The sequence below is a fragment of the Sphaeramia orbicularis genome, unplaced genomic scaffold (genome assembly GCF_902148855.1).
Source record: "Sphaeramia orbicularis unplaced genomic scaffold, fSphaOr1.1, whole genome shotgun sequence".
In the NCBI taxonomy this organism is placed as follows: domain Eukaryota; kingdom Metazoa; phylum Chordata; class Actinopteri; order Kurtiformes; family Apogonidae; genus Sphaeramia; species Sphaeramia orbicularis.
The window spans coordinates 214,420-228,508 of record NW_021941458.1 but is presented as its reverse complement, the minus strand read 5'-3'; the positions used below and the strand labels follow the sequence as shown (position 1 = coordinate 228,508).

The following is a 14,089-nucleotide window of genomic DNA, read 5'->3' as shown; positions in this document are numbered from 1 at the left end:
AGACCCATTTACATACAGGGAAGAATTTCATTGGAACTCAAAGAAAACCTTTATCCAATTATCGGCTCGCGTGGCTCCAGGTGCCAGTGGTGCCGCACGAGGTGCCGCGGCACCACCGGCACCTGCTGCGGCACCTCGTGGTGCCACGGTTACCATGGCTCGGTGCTGCGGCACCACCGGCACCGAGCCGTGGTACCAGAAGTGAGCCACCGGCGGTGCCTCAATATGCACTCGCTGTCTGTCCAGTTTTGAGGCAATGAAAAGACAGGTTCCACTGGGTCCCATAGACTCCCATAGAAGCCAGGCTTCAACAGGAAATGCACTGAGCACAGATCGTATGAGGAAACAGCGCAACGGGAACGGATGAGAAGTGAACAACATGGAGTCTGAGGAGTTGTGATAAAGCTGATTCTGAATGAACTCGTCTGTGAGATGAACGTGCTTTAACACGTGTGTAGTCAATGAAATGTCAACACAACCAAACAGATTTAACCATTTAATTTTGGTAATGATAGGAGAAGGGCTTCTCTGTCAGTCTATGAGAAATCACCACTGGTGGACACCCGCGGTTTATAAACCGGCGCAGCTTATACGTGGACAAAATGGATTTTCTTTCTAAAATCAGGGTCTGCGGCTTATATTCAGGTGCGGTCTATAGTCCGGAATTTACGGTATAATTTTCAGTGAGACTCAGTTGTCCAATCCACTGATATAAACTGTATTTGGACAGTTTATCAGTGCTTATACATGTTATACATTCACAAAAATACATTTATTCAACATTTTTGTTGTGAAATCTCCTGTAATTACACAAGATATTTGTCAATTAACAAAAAAGTCTGGTTCAACTGACAGAACAAATACTTCTGATTACCGTTAACTGTCAGTAATTTTATCTGGTTTTATATATTTATTTATTTATTTACAGTATTAAACTTTAAATGAACAGTTTAATCTCATAAATAGAAAAGAAATATTTGTGAAATTATGATACATTTGCAAATGTATTTGAACTGTATTTTTCTGTGAAAAAAGAAAACATTTCTTGTAAAAAATGGAAATTTTCTGGTTCTTCACAGTTCCAGTTTTTTCCTGTTCTTTTCCATTTGACATTTAAAATCACAGTCTGTTTGTGTCATTTCACTGATATTTTCCAGGATCTGAAAAATACAGGAAAACTCTGTCAAATAAACAGTGAAAATTCTGTTCAATTACAGATTTTTTTTTACAGTGTGTGTATTAGTACTTTTGAACATTTTGAGCCCAGTTTCAATAATACTGCGATAATGATGATAACTGTGATAATTTTGGTCACAATAACTGATCTGAAATGTTCAGATGGTTCCATCCCTAGTGTGTTGTTGATAAAGTGTCCACCAGACCGCTGAATGCCTCCACAGGTAGGGCTTCGTCTTGGACTGTTTCTTCGTTCAGACAACAGCAGAGCTGAAGAACGGCGTCCCTGCCTTTGGTGTGTGTTCAGATGGGGGGGGGGGCAGAGGCCTCATGTAAACACCAGCTTTGGTTGGCATACGGGCTGTTTTATTGTGCAGAAAAGCTGATAATTGATCTATAGTGCGTGGACTTAAAAGGGTTTCTGTGTGATTCAGCTGAAAGAAACAAAAAGGAACAAAAAAAAAAACAAAATCGCAGAGAATTTGTCTATTTGAAATGTGCCTGTAGAGAACTTCAAACAGTGGAGCATAAGGGCGCTGAAAACGCCCTGAGGACTCAGCGGTGGGGATGCTCATCAAGACTGGAAACACACTGAGGGGTAATTCCACCCACTGAGGGGTAATGGTGTAAAAACTGCAGAGAATCTGAGACTGGGGAGGAGGAAGAGGAACCTGATCTGAGAGAGAGGAGGAGAGGGACGGACGGATGGACAGACGGATGGATGAATGGATGGATGAATGGATGGATGGATGGATGGACAGACAGATGGATGGACAGACAGACAGAAAGATGGATGAATGAATGGATGGATGGATGAATGGATGGATGGATGAATGAATGGATGGATGGATGAATGGATGGATGGAGGGATGGATGGACGGATGGAGGGATGGATGGACGGATGGACAGACAGACAGAAAGATGGATGAATGAATGGATGGATGAATGGATGGATGGATGGATGGATGGATGGACGGACAGAGAGACGGATGGAGTGAGCCCTCATGGGTGAAACCTCCCCACGCCGTCGGCTCAGCGCTGACACTAATCACGGTGTTGGATCAACCCCCCCCCTCCCCTCCCCCCCCTTTAGCTCCACCCTGTGTCCCAGTTTGTCCAGAGAAGACAAACTGAACCTTATTCTACACTGTAAAAAAAATCTGTAATTGAACAGAATTTTCACTGTTTATTTGACAGATTTTTCCTGTATTTTTCAGATACAGGAAAATATCAATGAAATGACACAAACAGACTGTGATTTTACATGAAAAAAGGAAAAGAACACTTTAACACTGTAACTGTGAAGAACCAAAGAAATTAAATTTTTTAAAAGAAATTTTTTCTTTTTTCACAGAAAAATACAGTTCAAATACATTTGCAAATGTATCATAATTTCACAAATATTTCTTTTCTATTTATGAGATTAAACTGTTAATTTAAAGTTTAATACTGTAAAATAAATAAATAAAGTAAAACCAGATAAAATTCCTGACAGTTAACGGTAACAGAAGTATTAGTTCTGTCAGTTGAACCAGACTTGTTTTTTAATTGACAAATATCTTGTGTAATTACAGGAGGTTTCACAACAAAAATGTTGAATAAATGTATTTTTGTGAATGTATAACATGTATAAGCACTGATAAACTGTCCAAATACAGTTTTTATCAGTGGATTGGACAACTGAGTCTGACTGAAAATTATTTATATATATATTTATAGGGAATTGGATTGTTATAATACATGAAAATATTCTTTATTAAACATTAAAAAGTCAAAAAATATGCAAAATCTCATGTAAAGTTAGGGCAAAAAACTGTATTTTATTTATGGAAAATTACCGTATTTTTATGAGATGGTTATTTTCCGTTATTTAACAGTATTTTTTTGGCGCCCCTGCTGCTGGAATAATACTGTGTTTTTTATGTTTTTTTTTTTTTTTTTTTTACAGTGTAGTCTTTAAAAAAAAAGACTCCTCCTAAAGTTGAGCAGCTCCTTTAACAGCACAGATAAAAGTGAGTGAGTCTGGCAGAACGCTGAATGATAGAAAATCAGTGGTTTTGAACGTCAGTTGGACAAACGTCCTGTCGTTACCTCCTCAGTCTGATCTGAGGGTGAGGCAGCTGGGCCCACACGGATTTCTGTTTCTATTCTGGCCGTGGCCGGGGGGGGGGGGGGTAATGGGACGTGACAGGGAAGATGATTAGTGTGGATCCAGGGCATTAGGCAGCGTGGACACTGCAGTTTATGGACCATCAAAGAACTGATGGTTCAGACAAAGGCCTCAATGTTGAAGCTGTCACAGAGAAAGAAACCAGCCTGGACCTTCTAATGGTGGACACACTGGATAAACCAGCCTGGACCTTCTAATGGTGGACACACTGGATAAACCAGCCTGGACCTTCTAATGGTGGACACACTGGATAAACCAGCCTGGACCTTCTAATGGTGGACACACTGGATAAACCAGCCTGGACCTTCTAATGGTGGACACACTGGATAAACCAGCCTGGACCTTCTAATGGTGGACACACTGGATAAACCAGCCTGGACCTTCTAATGGTGGACACACTGGATAAACCAGCCTGGACCTTCTAATGATGGACACACTGGATAAACCAGCCTGGACCCTCTAATGGTGGACACACTGGATAAACCAGCCTGGACCTTCTAATGGGACACACTGGATAAACCAGCCTGGACCCTCTAATGGTGGACACACTGGATAAACCAGCCTGGACCCTCTAATGGTGGACACACTGGATAAACCAGCCTGGACCCTCTAATGGTGGACACACTGGATAAACCAGCCTGGACCCTCTAATGGTGGACACACTGGATAAACCACCCTGGACCCTCTAATGGTGGACACACTGGATAAACCAGCCTGGACCTTCTAATGGTGGACACACTGGATAAACCAGCCTGGACCCTCTAATGGTGGACACACTGGATAAACCAGCCTGGACCTTCTAATGGTGGACACACTGGATAAACCACCCTGGACCTTCTAATGGTGGACACACTGGATAAACCAGCCTGGACCTTCTAATGGTGGACACACTGGATAAACCAGCCTGGACCTTCTAATGGTGGACACACTGGATAAACCAGCCTGGACCTTCTAATGGTGGACACACTGGATAAACCAGCCTGGACCTTCTAATGGTGGACACACTGGATAAACCAGCCTGGACCTTCTAATGGTGGACACACTGGATAAACCAGCCTGGACCCTCTAATGGTGGACACACTGGATAAACCAGCCTGGACCTTCTAATGGTGGACACACTGGATAAACCAGCCTGGACCTTCTAATGATGGACACACTGGATAAACCAGCCTGGACCCTCTAATGGTGGACACACTGGATAAACCAGCCTGGACCTTCTAATGGTGGACATACTGGATAAACCAGCCTGGACCCTCTAATGGTGGACACACTGGATAAACCAGCCTGGACCTTCTAATGGTGGACACACTGGATAAACCAGCCTGGACCCTCTAATGGTGGACACACTGGATAAACCAGCCTGGACCCTCTAATGGTGGACACACTGGATAAACCAGCCTGGACCCTCTAATGGTGGACACACTGGATAAACCAGCCTGGACCCTCTAATGGTGGACACACTGGATAAACCAGCCTGGACCTTCTAATGGTGGACACACTGGATAAACCAGCCTGGACCCTCTAATGGTGGACACACTGGATAAACCAGCCTGGACCTTCTAATGGTGGACACACTGGATAAACCAGCCTGGACCTTCTAATGGTGGACACACTGGATAAACCAGCCTGGACCCTCTAATGGTGGACACACTGGATAAACCAGCCTGGACCTTCTAATGGTGGACACACTGGATAAACCACCCTGGACCTTCTAATGGTGGACACACTGGATAAACCAGCCTGGACCTTCTAATGGTGGACACACTGGATAAACCAGCCTGGACCTTCTAATGGTGGACACACTGGATAAACCAGCCTGGACCTTCTAATGGTGGACACACTGGATAAACCAGCCTGGACCTTCTAATGGTGGACACACTGGATAAACCAGCCTGGACCTCTAATGGTGGACACACTGGATAAACCAGCCTGGACCCTCTAATGGTGGACACACTGGATAAACCAGCCTGGACCTTCTAATGGTGGACACACTGGATAAACCAGCCTGGACCTCTAATGGTGGACACACTGGATAAACCAGCCTGGACCTTCTAATGGTGGACACACTGGATAAACCACCTGGACCTTCTAATGGTGGACACACTGGATAAACCAGCCTGGACCTTCTAATGGTGGACACACTGGATAAACCAGCCTGGACCTTCTAATGGTGGACACACTGGATAAACCAGCCTGGACCCTCTAAGGGTGGACACACTGGATAAACCAGCCTGGACCTTCTAATGGTGGACACACTGGATAAACCAGCCTGGACCCTTCTAATGGTGGACACACTGGATAAACCAGCCTGGACCCTCTAATGGTGGACACACTGGATAAACCAGCCTGGACCCTCTAATGGTGGACACACTGGATAAACCAGCCTGGACCCTCTAATGGTGGACACACTGGATAAACCAGCCTGGACCCTCTAATGGTGGACACACTGGATAAACCAGCCTGGACCTTCTAATGGTGGACACACTGGATAAACCAGCCTGGACCTTCTAATGGTGGACACACTGGATAAACCAGCCTGGACCTTCTAATGGTGGACACACTGGATAAACAGCCTGGACCCTCTAATGGTGGACACACTGGATAAACCAGCCTGGACCCTTCTAATGGTGGACACACTGGATAAACCAGCCTGGACCCTCTAATGGTGGACATACTGGATAAACCAGCCTGGACCCTCTAATGGTGGACACACTGGATAAACCAGCCTGGACCTTCTAATGGTGGACACACTGGATAAACCAGCCTGGACCTTCTAATGGTGGACACACTGGATAAACCAGCCTGGACCCTCTAATGGTGGACACACTGGATAAACCAGCCTGGACCTTCTAATGGTGGACACACTGGATAAACCAGCCTGGACCCTCTAATGGTGGACATACTGGATAAACCAGCCTGGACCCTCTAATGGTGGACACACTGGATAAACCAGCCTGGACCTTCTAATGGTGGACACACTGGATAAACCAGCCTGGACCTTCTAATGGTGGACACACTGGATAAACCAGCCTGGACCCTCTAATGGTGGACACACTGGATAAACCAGCCTGGACCTTCTAATGGTGGACACACTGGATAAACCTTTGGCTTTGCAGTCTGTTCAGAGTGGTGGTGAATGTGTGTTCTGGGCTCATTAAACCTCCAGGTCTAGAACCTGACCCATATGGGATTTTTGGGGCCGATGCTGATGCTGATATTGGGGGCTAAAAAAGCTGATATCTGATATATTGTCCGATATATGAAATAAGAACACTGATCTCCACAGGATATAATCATCTTCTATCAGATAATTGTGGACAGGTGGATAAACAGTTGCATAAATCTGTGTTTATCTCACAAATATAATTGACACAACTTTCAAATCCAAACTATGCAATCACAAAAATAATAAGAGTAAAAATCTGACTGAGCACACACTTCTGTTTTCACTCACACATGTGGGTGTGTCTGCCTCACAGCACTACAACTGCACATGTGGACTAAGGACTACACTGAGCATGTGCAAAGGGAATTAGGTCAGTCCTAAATTGTTCCTGAAGCAACTGCAACTGGAGCAACTGCAAGAGTTACAACTGACCCGTGTTACAACTGTCCCCAGTCTCCCCTACTCTATTAACACCCAGGCCTGTCTGCAGAATGAAACTGTGAGGAAGTGCACGGACATGGGGGTGTGTGGGGGGGTGGATACTTCATAAGACGGGGAGGTCCGTGATTTTCAGAGGGGGGGTCAGAGGTCCATCCTCCTTAGAGTGCGCAGTAGCGGTCCGTGATTCTCACCGGGGGGGCTCAGAGCAGGGGGGATTAGCAGTCTATCCTTGTCAGAGCATGTGAGTTGGGGGAGGTAGCTCCATGATTATGTGATTGTGTGTGGGGGGGTGATAGTGTCATTGTCTGAGCAGAAGTGAAAGTGAAACTAACACACTTTACTGTTCCTCTAACTCTCTGGGCAACACACACACACACACACACACACACACACACACACACAGGAGCAGCGAGTGACAGAATCTCCGCGCAGCAATAAAGTTCATACATCAGCTACATATTGGCCGATGTTGATTAATCGGTGATACGCTATAATCAGTCGGGCTCTACCCAGTCCCAGGTCCATCTGAAAGACACTAAAGATTTAAAAATATCTATTTGTATAATTATAAAAATGTGTCTAACAGTGACCCGTACCCTCTGCTCTGACCACGGCAGACATTCTAACCACCTACAAACAGGAGGGCAGACTATATTTAGTATATTTTCAGTGCTTTATGATCAGACAGAACGTCTACGAATCCTACAAATCTGAAAATATGTCACTGTGTTCAAAGCCACCAGACTGTCGACAAAAACAGTGATGATCCAGTTCAGGGCTGTCAAACTCATTTGAATTCAGTTCCACATTCAGCTAAATTTGATCTGAAGTGGACAGAACTAATATAATAATATATAAATGATATCAACTCCAAACTTTGCTCTATGTTTAAGAGTCAAAAAAGTCAAATTACATTAAGAAAATGTTTACATCTATAAACTATCTTTTCAAACAATGTGAATAACATGAACTGAAAAAATCAGTGTAATTTGAACACTTCTGCCTCAGTTTGTCATTTCCACATGTTCGTTATAACGTACAGATCCCAGTGGATCTACAAACACACCAAACATTTAAGAACACACAGAATATTATTAAAAGTGTACTGACTTCTCTGAAGACATTTCAGGTTGTTCATTATTTGTTCAGGTTATTCTCAGGGGTTTTTCTAGAAAAAATTAGTAACAGTGAGCACAGGTAGACGAGGGAGCGAAGAGACCAAGCGGGGGGGTTGGGGGGGTGGAGGGGGGGGTTCCCTTTTGACAAACTGAGGTAAAAATGGAACATTCTCAGGCTATCTGAGAGGGATACTATAACTCTAGTGGCCCTCCTGCAATTTTTTAAAGCAGCCAATTGAATTCTTCTGTTAGAAGTGTAATAATGTCACCAGTTGGTGTCGTTTTGAACTGTCAGACGGTCTGCCTACTATGTTTACAATAGTTTTGGAATAATTCTATGGTTTTTCAGGGGTTTCAATCATTTTCAGAGTAGACGGTTATTTGTTAAAAGTAGGTGGCTCTTCCCAGATGGTAGGGGTAAGGGGGCCACCAAGGCCCCCAGTGGGGTCCAGGGGCAAAGCCCTGGTGGGGGGTATATGGGGGGCGAAGCCGATATCCGATATATCAGCTGATAACCGATATATTTAGCAATATATGAAATAAGAGCATTGATAGACACAGGACAGCCTCGGTAAATCCTGCATGACAGTCTGAAGTGCAGTGGGACGCTGTCCAGCAGTCTGATATGAATGATGGACATGGAGGGAACAGGTGCTTAGATCTGTACTCACAAAGATGCAACTGTATAACAGTCTGACCTGAGGTAATAGTGGACATGATGAACAGTTGTATATGTCTGTTTATTTCACACAGATGCAACTTACACCACTTTAAAACGCTGTCAGACGCTCTCTAAAACTTGTGTGAATAAAAACTAGAATGTTCTCCTTGGCGTACCCTGACAGCATGTTCCCATAAGGACGTTCTCCTCATGGGGAACTAAAGTCTAGTGTTCTGTTGTTTTACAAAGTCACAGCTGACCATGGAGTCAAAGAAATGCACTTCTGTCACTGTGTTCTCTGTTCTTCTCTGCTGCAGCCTAGTGTGAGGGGGAGGGGCAGGGGGAGGGGCCAGGTATTGGGGCAGTGTGCAGCACACACACACACACACACACACACACAGGAACGGAGTGCAGCAAAAACCTTGCATTGACGTATTGGCTTCATATTGACTAATGTTGATTAATCGGTGATGCGCTGTCAGGCTGTAGTTTCTGATCTTGTGTCGGCAGAACAGACCTGACCTGGGCCCCAGAGCGGAAAGAAGCCACAACACATATTACAATAGTCGGTGAAAATCACCGGCAGCCAGCGGTTATTGAAACCCCTGATGACCAGACACACTGTTGTGTTGTTACTGTGCTAGTTTCGCCGGGAAAAGATCATTTTTGGACAGACTGCATGTTGGTAAGTACTGTGTTGCATGTAACTATAAGTGTACGGTGTAACTGTGAGCTTCAGGGTGAAAAAAATAAAAATAAAAAGCAGAATTTCGGAAAGGGGACGCTAGCTGAAGGTATGAGGGCGCAGCACCCCTGTACCCTGGTTCAGAAAAACCCTTGGTTCAGATATTTGTGCAAAGTTCTACTTTGTTTTAGTGTAAATACAAGAAAATATTTACATTTACAAAGAGGCACATCTGGAGTTGTCCTTATTTATGTTATTAGAAGAATATTTGACTGAATCCTGCCCACTGGAGATTGAATTGGTCTGAAGACCCAAACGTCCACCTTTAACCCTTAAAGACCCAAACGTCCACCTTTAACCCTTAAAGACCCAAACGTCCACCTTTAACCCTTAAAGACCCAAACGTCCACCTTTAACCCTTAAAGACCCAAACGTCCACCTTTAACCCTTAAAGACCCAAACGTCCACCTTTAACCCTTACAGACCCAAACGTCCACCTTTAACCCTTACAGACCCAAACGTCCACCTTTAACCCTTACAGACCCTAACGTCCACCTTTAACCTTTACGGACCCAAACGTTCATTCATTCATTCATTTTCTGAACCCGCTTTATCCTCACTAGGGTCACGGGGGTCTCTTGGAGCCTATCCCAGCTACATAGGGGCGAAGGCAGGGTTCACCCTGGACAAGTCGCCAGTTCATCACAGGGCTGAACATATAGAGACAAACAATCACTCTCACATTCACACCTATGGGCAATTTAGATTAACCAATTAACCTATTAGTGCATGTCTTTGGATGGTGGGAGGAAGCCGGAGTACCCGGAGAGAACCCACGCAGACACGGGGAGAACATGCAAACTCCACACAGAAAGGTCCCACCCCCCGTCGACTGGTGTTGGAATCGAACCCAGGACCTTCTTGCTGTGAGGCACGAGTGCTAACCACTGCACCACCGTGTCGCCCCAGGACCCAAACGTCCACCTTTAAAATCTGCTGTTTTGTTTGGAGTAAATTATTAACAGTGTCAATAGGAGTGTAGAACATAAATGTAGAAACTACTGCAGATGTGAACTGTTGTATAAAGACAGAGTCATAGAATTCTTCCACTGAATGTGATGAACCTGAAGCAGCTGCTACAGAACTGAACACTGGCCTTTGTTCCTTTTCAGTCCCATGCGTTGGTTAAAGCTGCTCATCGGATTCAAGGTGTTAGCTTTTAGCCCACTAGCCCCGGCAGGGAGCGGCTAAACCATCTAAATCAGGGCTGTCAAACATGCGTCCTGGGGCCAAATGCGTTCCACCAAAGGTTCCAATCCAACCCCTGGGATGTTTTTGCCAAGGGCAAAAATTCCACAGTCTTTAATTTAATGAAGCAAAAAAAAAAAAAAAAAAAAAAAAAAGCTTGAATTAAGGAAAAAATCCTGAATTAAGCCAAAAAAATCAATTAATTAAAAAAAATCTTGAATTAAGCAAAAAAAAATCTTGACTTAACAAGAATTTTTTTATCTTTGTTTCAGTGCAAAAAATCACATTAAATTATGAAACTCTTTCCATTTCCAAACTCTCCTGTACCAATAAAATGTGACTAACCTGAACAAATGTGCCCAACCTGAAATGTCTGTATTAAATTCAGTCCAGTTTGAACTCTTTTCTTCCTGTTCCTCAGTGTTTAGTGTCTTTGGAGATCTGATCCAGAATGCACATGGACTAATGAGAAGTGGAGGAAGAAGACTGAGAAAATTACACTGATTTTACTGAAGACATTTCATTTTTTTCAGGTTAGTCACATAGTTTATAAAAGTAAGTATTTCCATAATTTCATGTTTTGGTTTTTTGCACTCAAACACAGACCTAAATGTGCAGTTGTCATTCTTTCTGGGTTCTTCTGTTCTTATTTTCCTGGGTCGGTCCACTGCAGATCAGATCAGACTGAATGTGGACGCTGACAGAACAGCAGTTTAGAACTCTGAACTAAATGAAAGGACAAAGACATGTCCACTGACCGTAGGCTGAATCTGCTGCTGTGTTCTGCCTCCGGGTGGTCGCCAGGACATCTGCAGAAACGCAAAAAAGGACATTCTGTTTATTATGGGTCCAAATTCAGTTTCTGAGTTCAAATGAAGGCATTTCTAATGGGATGTGGGGGATGTTGAGTTTGTCCTGTTCTGTGATCTGATCCCATCCCAGACACACATATAAAAACACACACAGTTTGTCTTTAACGGCATAAAACCCTCTACGAGCACATGTTTAAATAACACAGACAGACTCAGAACATGGAGGGACTGAACTATTTGTCAAATGTGACTTTGCCGTTTCAAAACTCCCAGTTCAATCGTCCCGCTTCCACCAACAGGTTCTACTGAAGTGGAAACGTCTGTCCAGCCACAGTTTCACCTGCACTACACACCAGGATGGAACAAGACCTGTATCATAACCAGGAGAAAACCACTGTTTAACATGGAATGGATGGAGAAGAATATTCAGTCTGTGATTCCTTTGGTCGACAGTAGTGGAAATATTCTATCGTACGGGGATTTTTGTCAGAAATGGGATTTTACCTGCAGCAACAAGACTTATGAATCCACTATCAAAGCCATTCTGAATTCCTTTCTCTGCATAATCAGAGGAAAACTTCTGGATCCAAATCCAGTCACACCTTATTTACCACAGCTTTTAACTGGAGGATCCAGCTTTAAAGAACTGAACCTCCCCAAGAAAGTAATGAGGAAAATCCACAACTACCATTCAAATCCCATCCTGTCATACAGAAACTCTACTTCTCAATTTTATTCACATAAATCTATACAGATTTTATTTCAAGTTTCCTTTAAACCCAAAAGCCAAAGAAATTCATTTTAAAATTCTGAATGGAGTCGATCCCTCCAATGATCTGATAAAACAACCATTTGGTTTTGAAACAAACACCTGTGTTTTCTGTGATGGGACTGAAACCACAGGTCATTTCTTTTTCCATTGTTTGGACGTAGAAGCGTTTGGACATTTACGACTGGATTCACACAAACGTTTGCCTTCCTGAACAATTTTCCATATTGGTCATTACTTATGGACATGTACTGGACAGTGTCAGACAGCTGGTTATTAAATCCTATCATCATTCTGGGTCAGTTTTACAGACACAGATGGAAACATTTGAAGATGAAACCCACATTTTCCAGTTTCCATCATGAGTTTCTGCTCTAGATGAAAACTCTCCATCACATGCAGAGTAAACCTGCACTGAAGCTTCAATCAGTTATTAAAGAATAGAATTTGAACAAGCCCTAGCCCCCAGCTCATTTTATTTGTTAATTATTTTTATTTTTTCTTTCTTTTTTTTTTTCTTCATAAATTGCGGTCTTCATGGTTGTTGACTTCTACATATGTACTCCTGTTTGCACCCGTGCCTTTGTATTTTCTTTAATATGGATGACATGTTGTTTGTATATTTGTATGTTGTCAATTAAAAAAGAAAAAGACTGAGAACATTGTTCCAGCGGGGATTGTAAACGGGGGCGGACCGACTCCTCCAGCTCCTTCTAAACAAACTGAATCTCTGCCTGCGCTGAAACACATACGTCCTAACGCTCCATCACAGTCTGTTAGATGTGCATTCACTTCTGCCTGCCGTCGCTCTGCCATCCACAGAAGATAAGAAGAAGAATATGTATGGAAATAATCTGCAGCCCTGTGCTTTACTGCCTCTGCCAGGAGCTACTGGGATCACTTTGCTTTGTATGTTTGTTTGTTTTCATCTTTAGAGTAAAACTCTTCCACCCATCTTTCCCAGATCTTCCCCACAGATAGGCCTAGGCCCTGGGACCAGCCCAGTCCATTTTGGTCCCAGTAGGACAAAGTTCAAGGTCACAGCAAGGTCACAACATCTACAGTTTTCCATCTGTCATCACTGAGACATTTTCCAAAATTCATCCAAAATTCCAAATGACTCTGATTCTCCTCCAGTTGGATCCACCTGTAGCTTAGAACAATCTCTTGTATGTGGAACTAAATTGTCCACATCCACTGTGGAATGTGGACTCTGTGGACATTTACACTGAACACTGAAAATCCCATTTCCCACACATTTAAAATTAGAACTCAACTAATATTGATGTGAATTGAATCTAATTGGACAGACACATGACTGGGACCAGATTCAACTGTGGACCAAATATGGTTCCGCTCCATTTCTCTTATGCTCTGTTGACTTTTGTTATTTTTTTGCACCATTTTCAAAAAATCATAAAAAATGCAATTTGTGAAATATCATGATGAAATTTGTTTTGCACGTCTATAAACGTATGTTCTATGACATAAGTTTTGGTTTTTGCTGTTCAACGAAAATTACAGAAGCAGTTACACAGGGAATTTGTGTGTGTGGGGGGGGGGGTCACAATTTGTTTTCTCCTCCATTCAAATGCGAACTAATAACCGGAAAATGACACCACTTAGCCAACACAGTTACATTATCCACACACAGGAACTGGTACATGAGCTTTCATATGGCACCGTTTTTGTTGACCTCAGATCACCTAGGAGAAGATTTTTCCACCTTCCAAATTTGACGAAATTAGGTCATGTGACTTCCGGTTACAATGGCAACCGACGTCAATTTTCGTAATAACTGTTCGGGATGCTTGGCAGAGGTTTGCGTTCTCTGGACACTTGT

General features: G+C 43.3%; 1 protein-coding gene across 1 annotated transcript in view; it reads right to left on the bottom strand.

The window, feature by feature from the left end:
• The window catches only part of LOC115415836 (semaphorin-6D-like), a 211,175-nt gene that overhangs the window by 70,026 nt on the left and 127,060 nt on the right, over window positions 1–14,089 (bottom strand). The window contains 1 exon segment of the mRNA XM_030129485.1: window positions 11,424–11,474. Within this exon segment, the coding sequence (XP_029985345.1) occupies window positions 11,424–11,474 (51 nt within the window).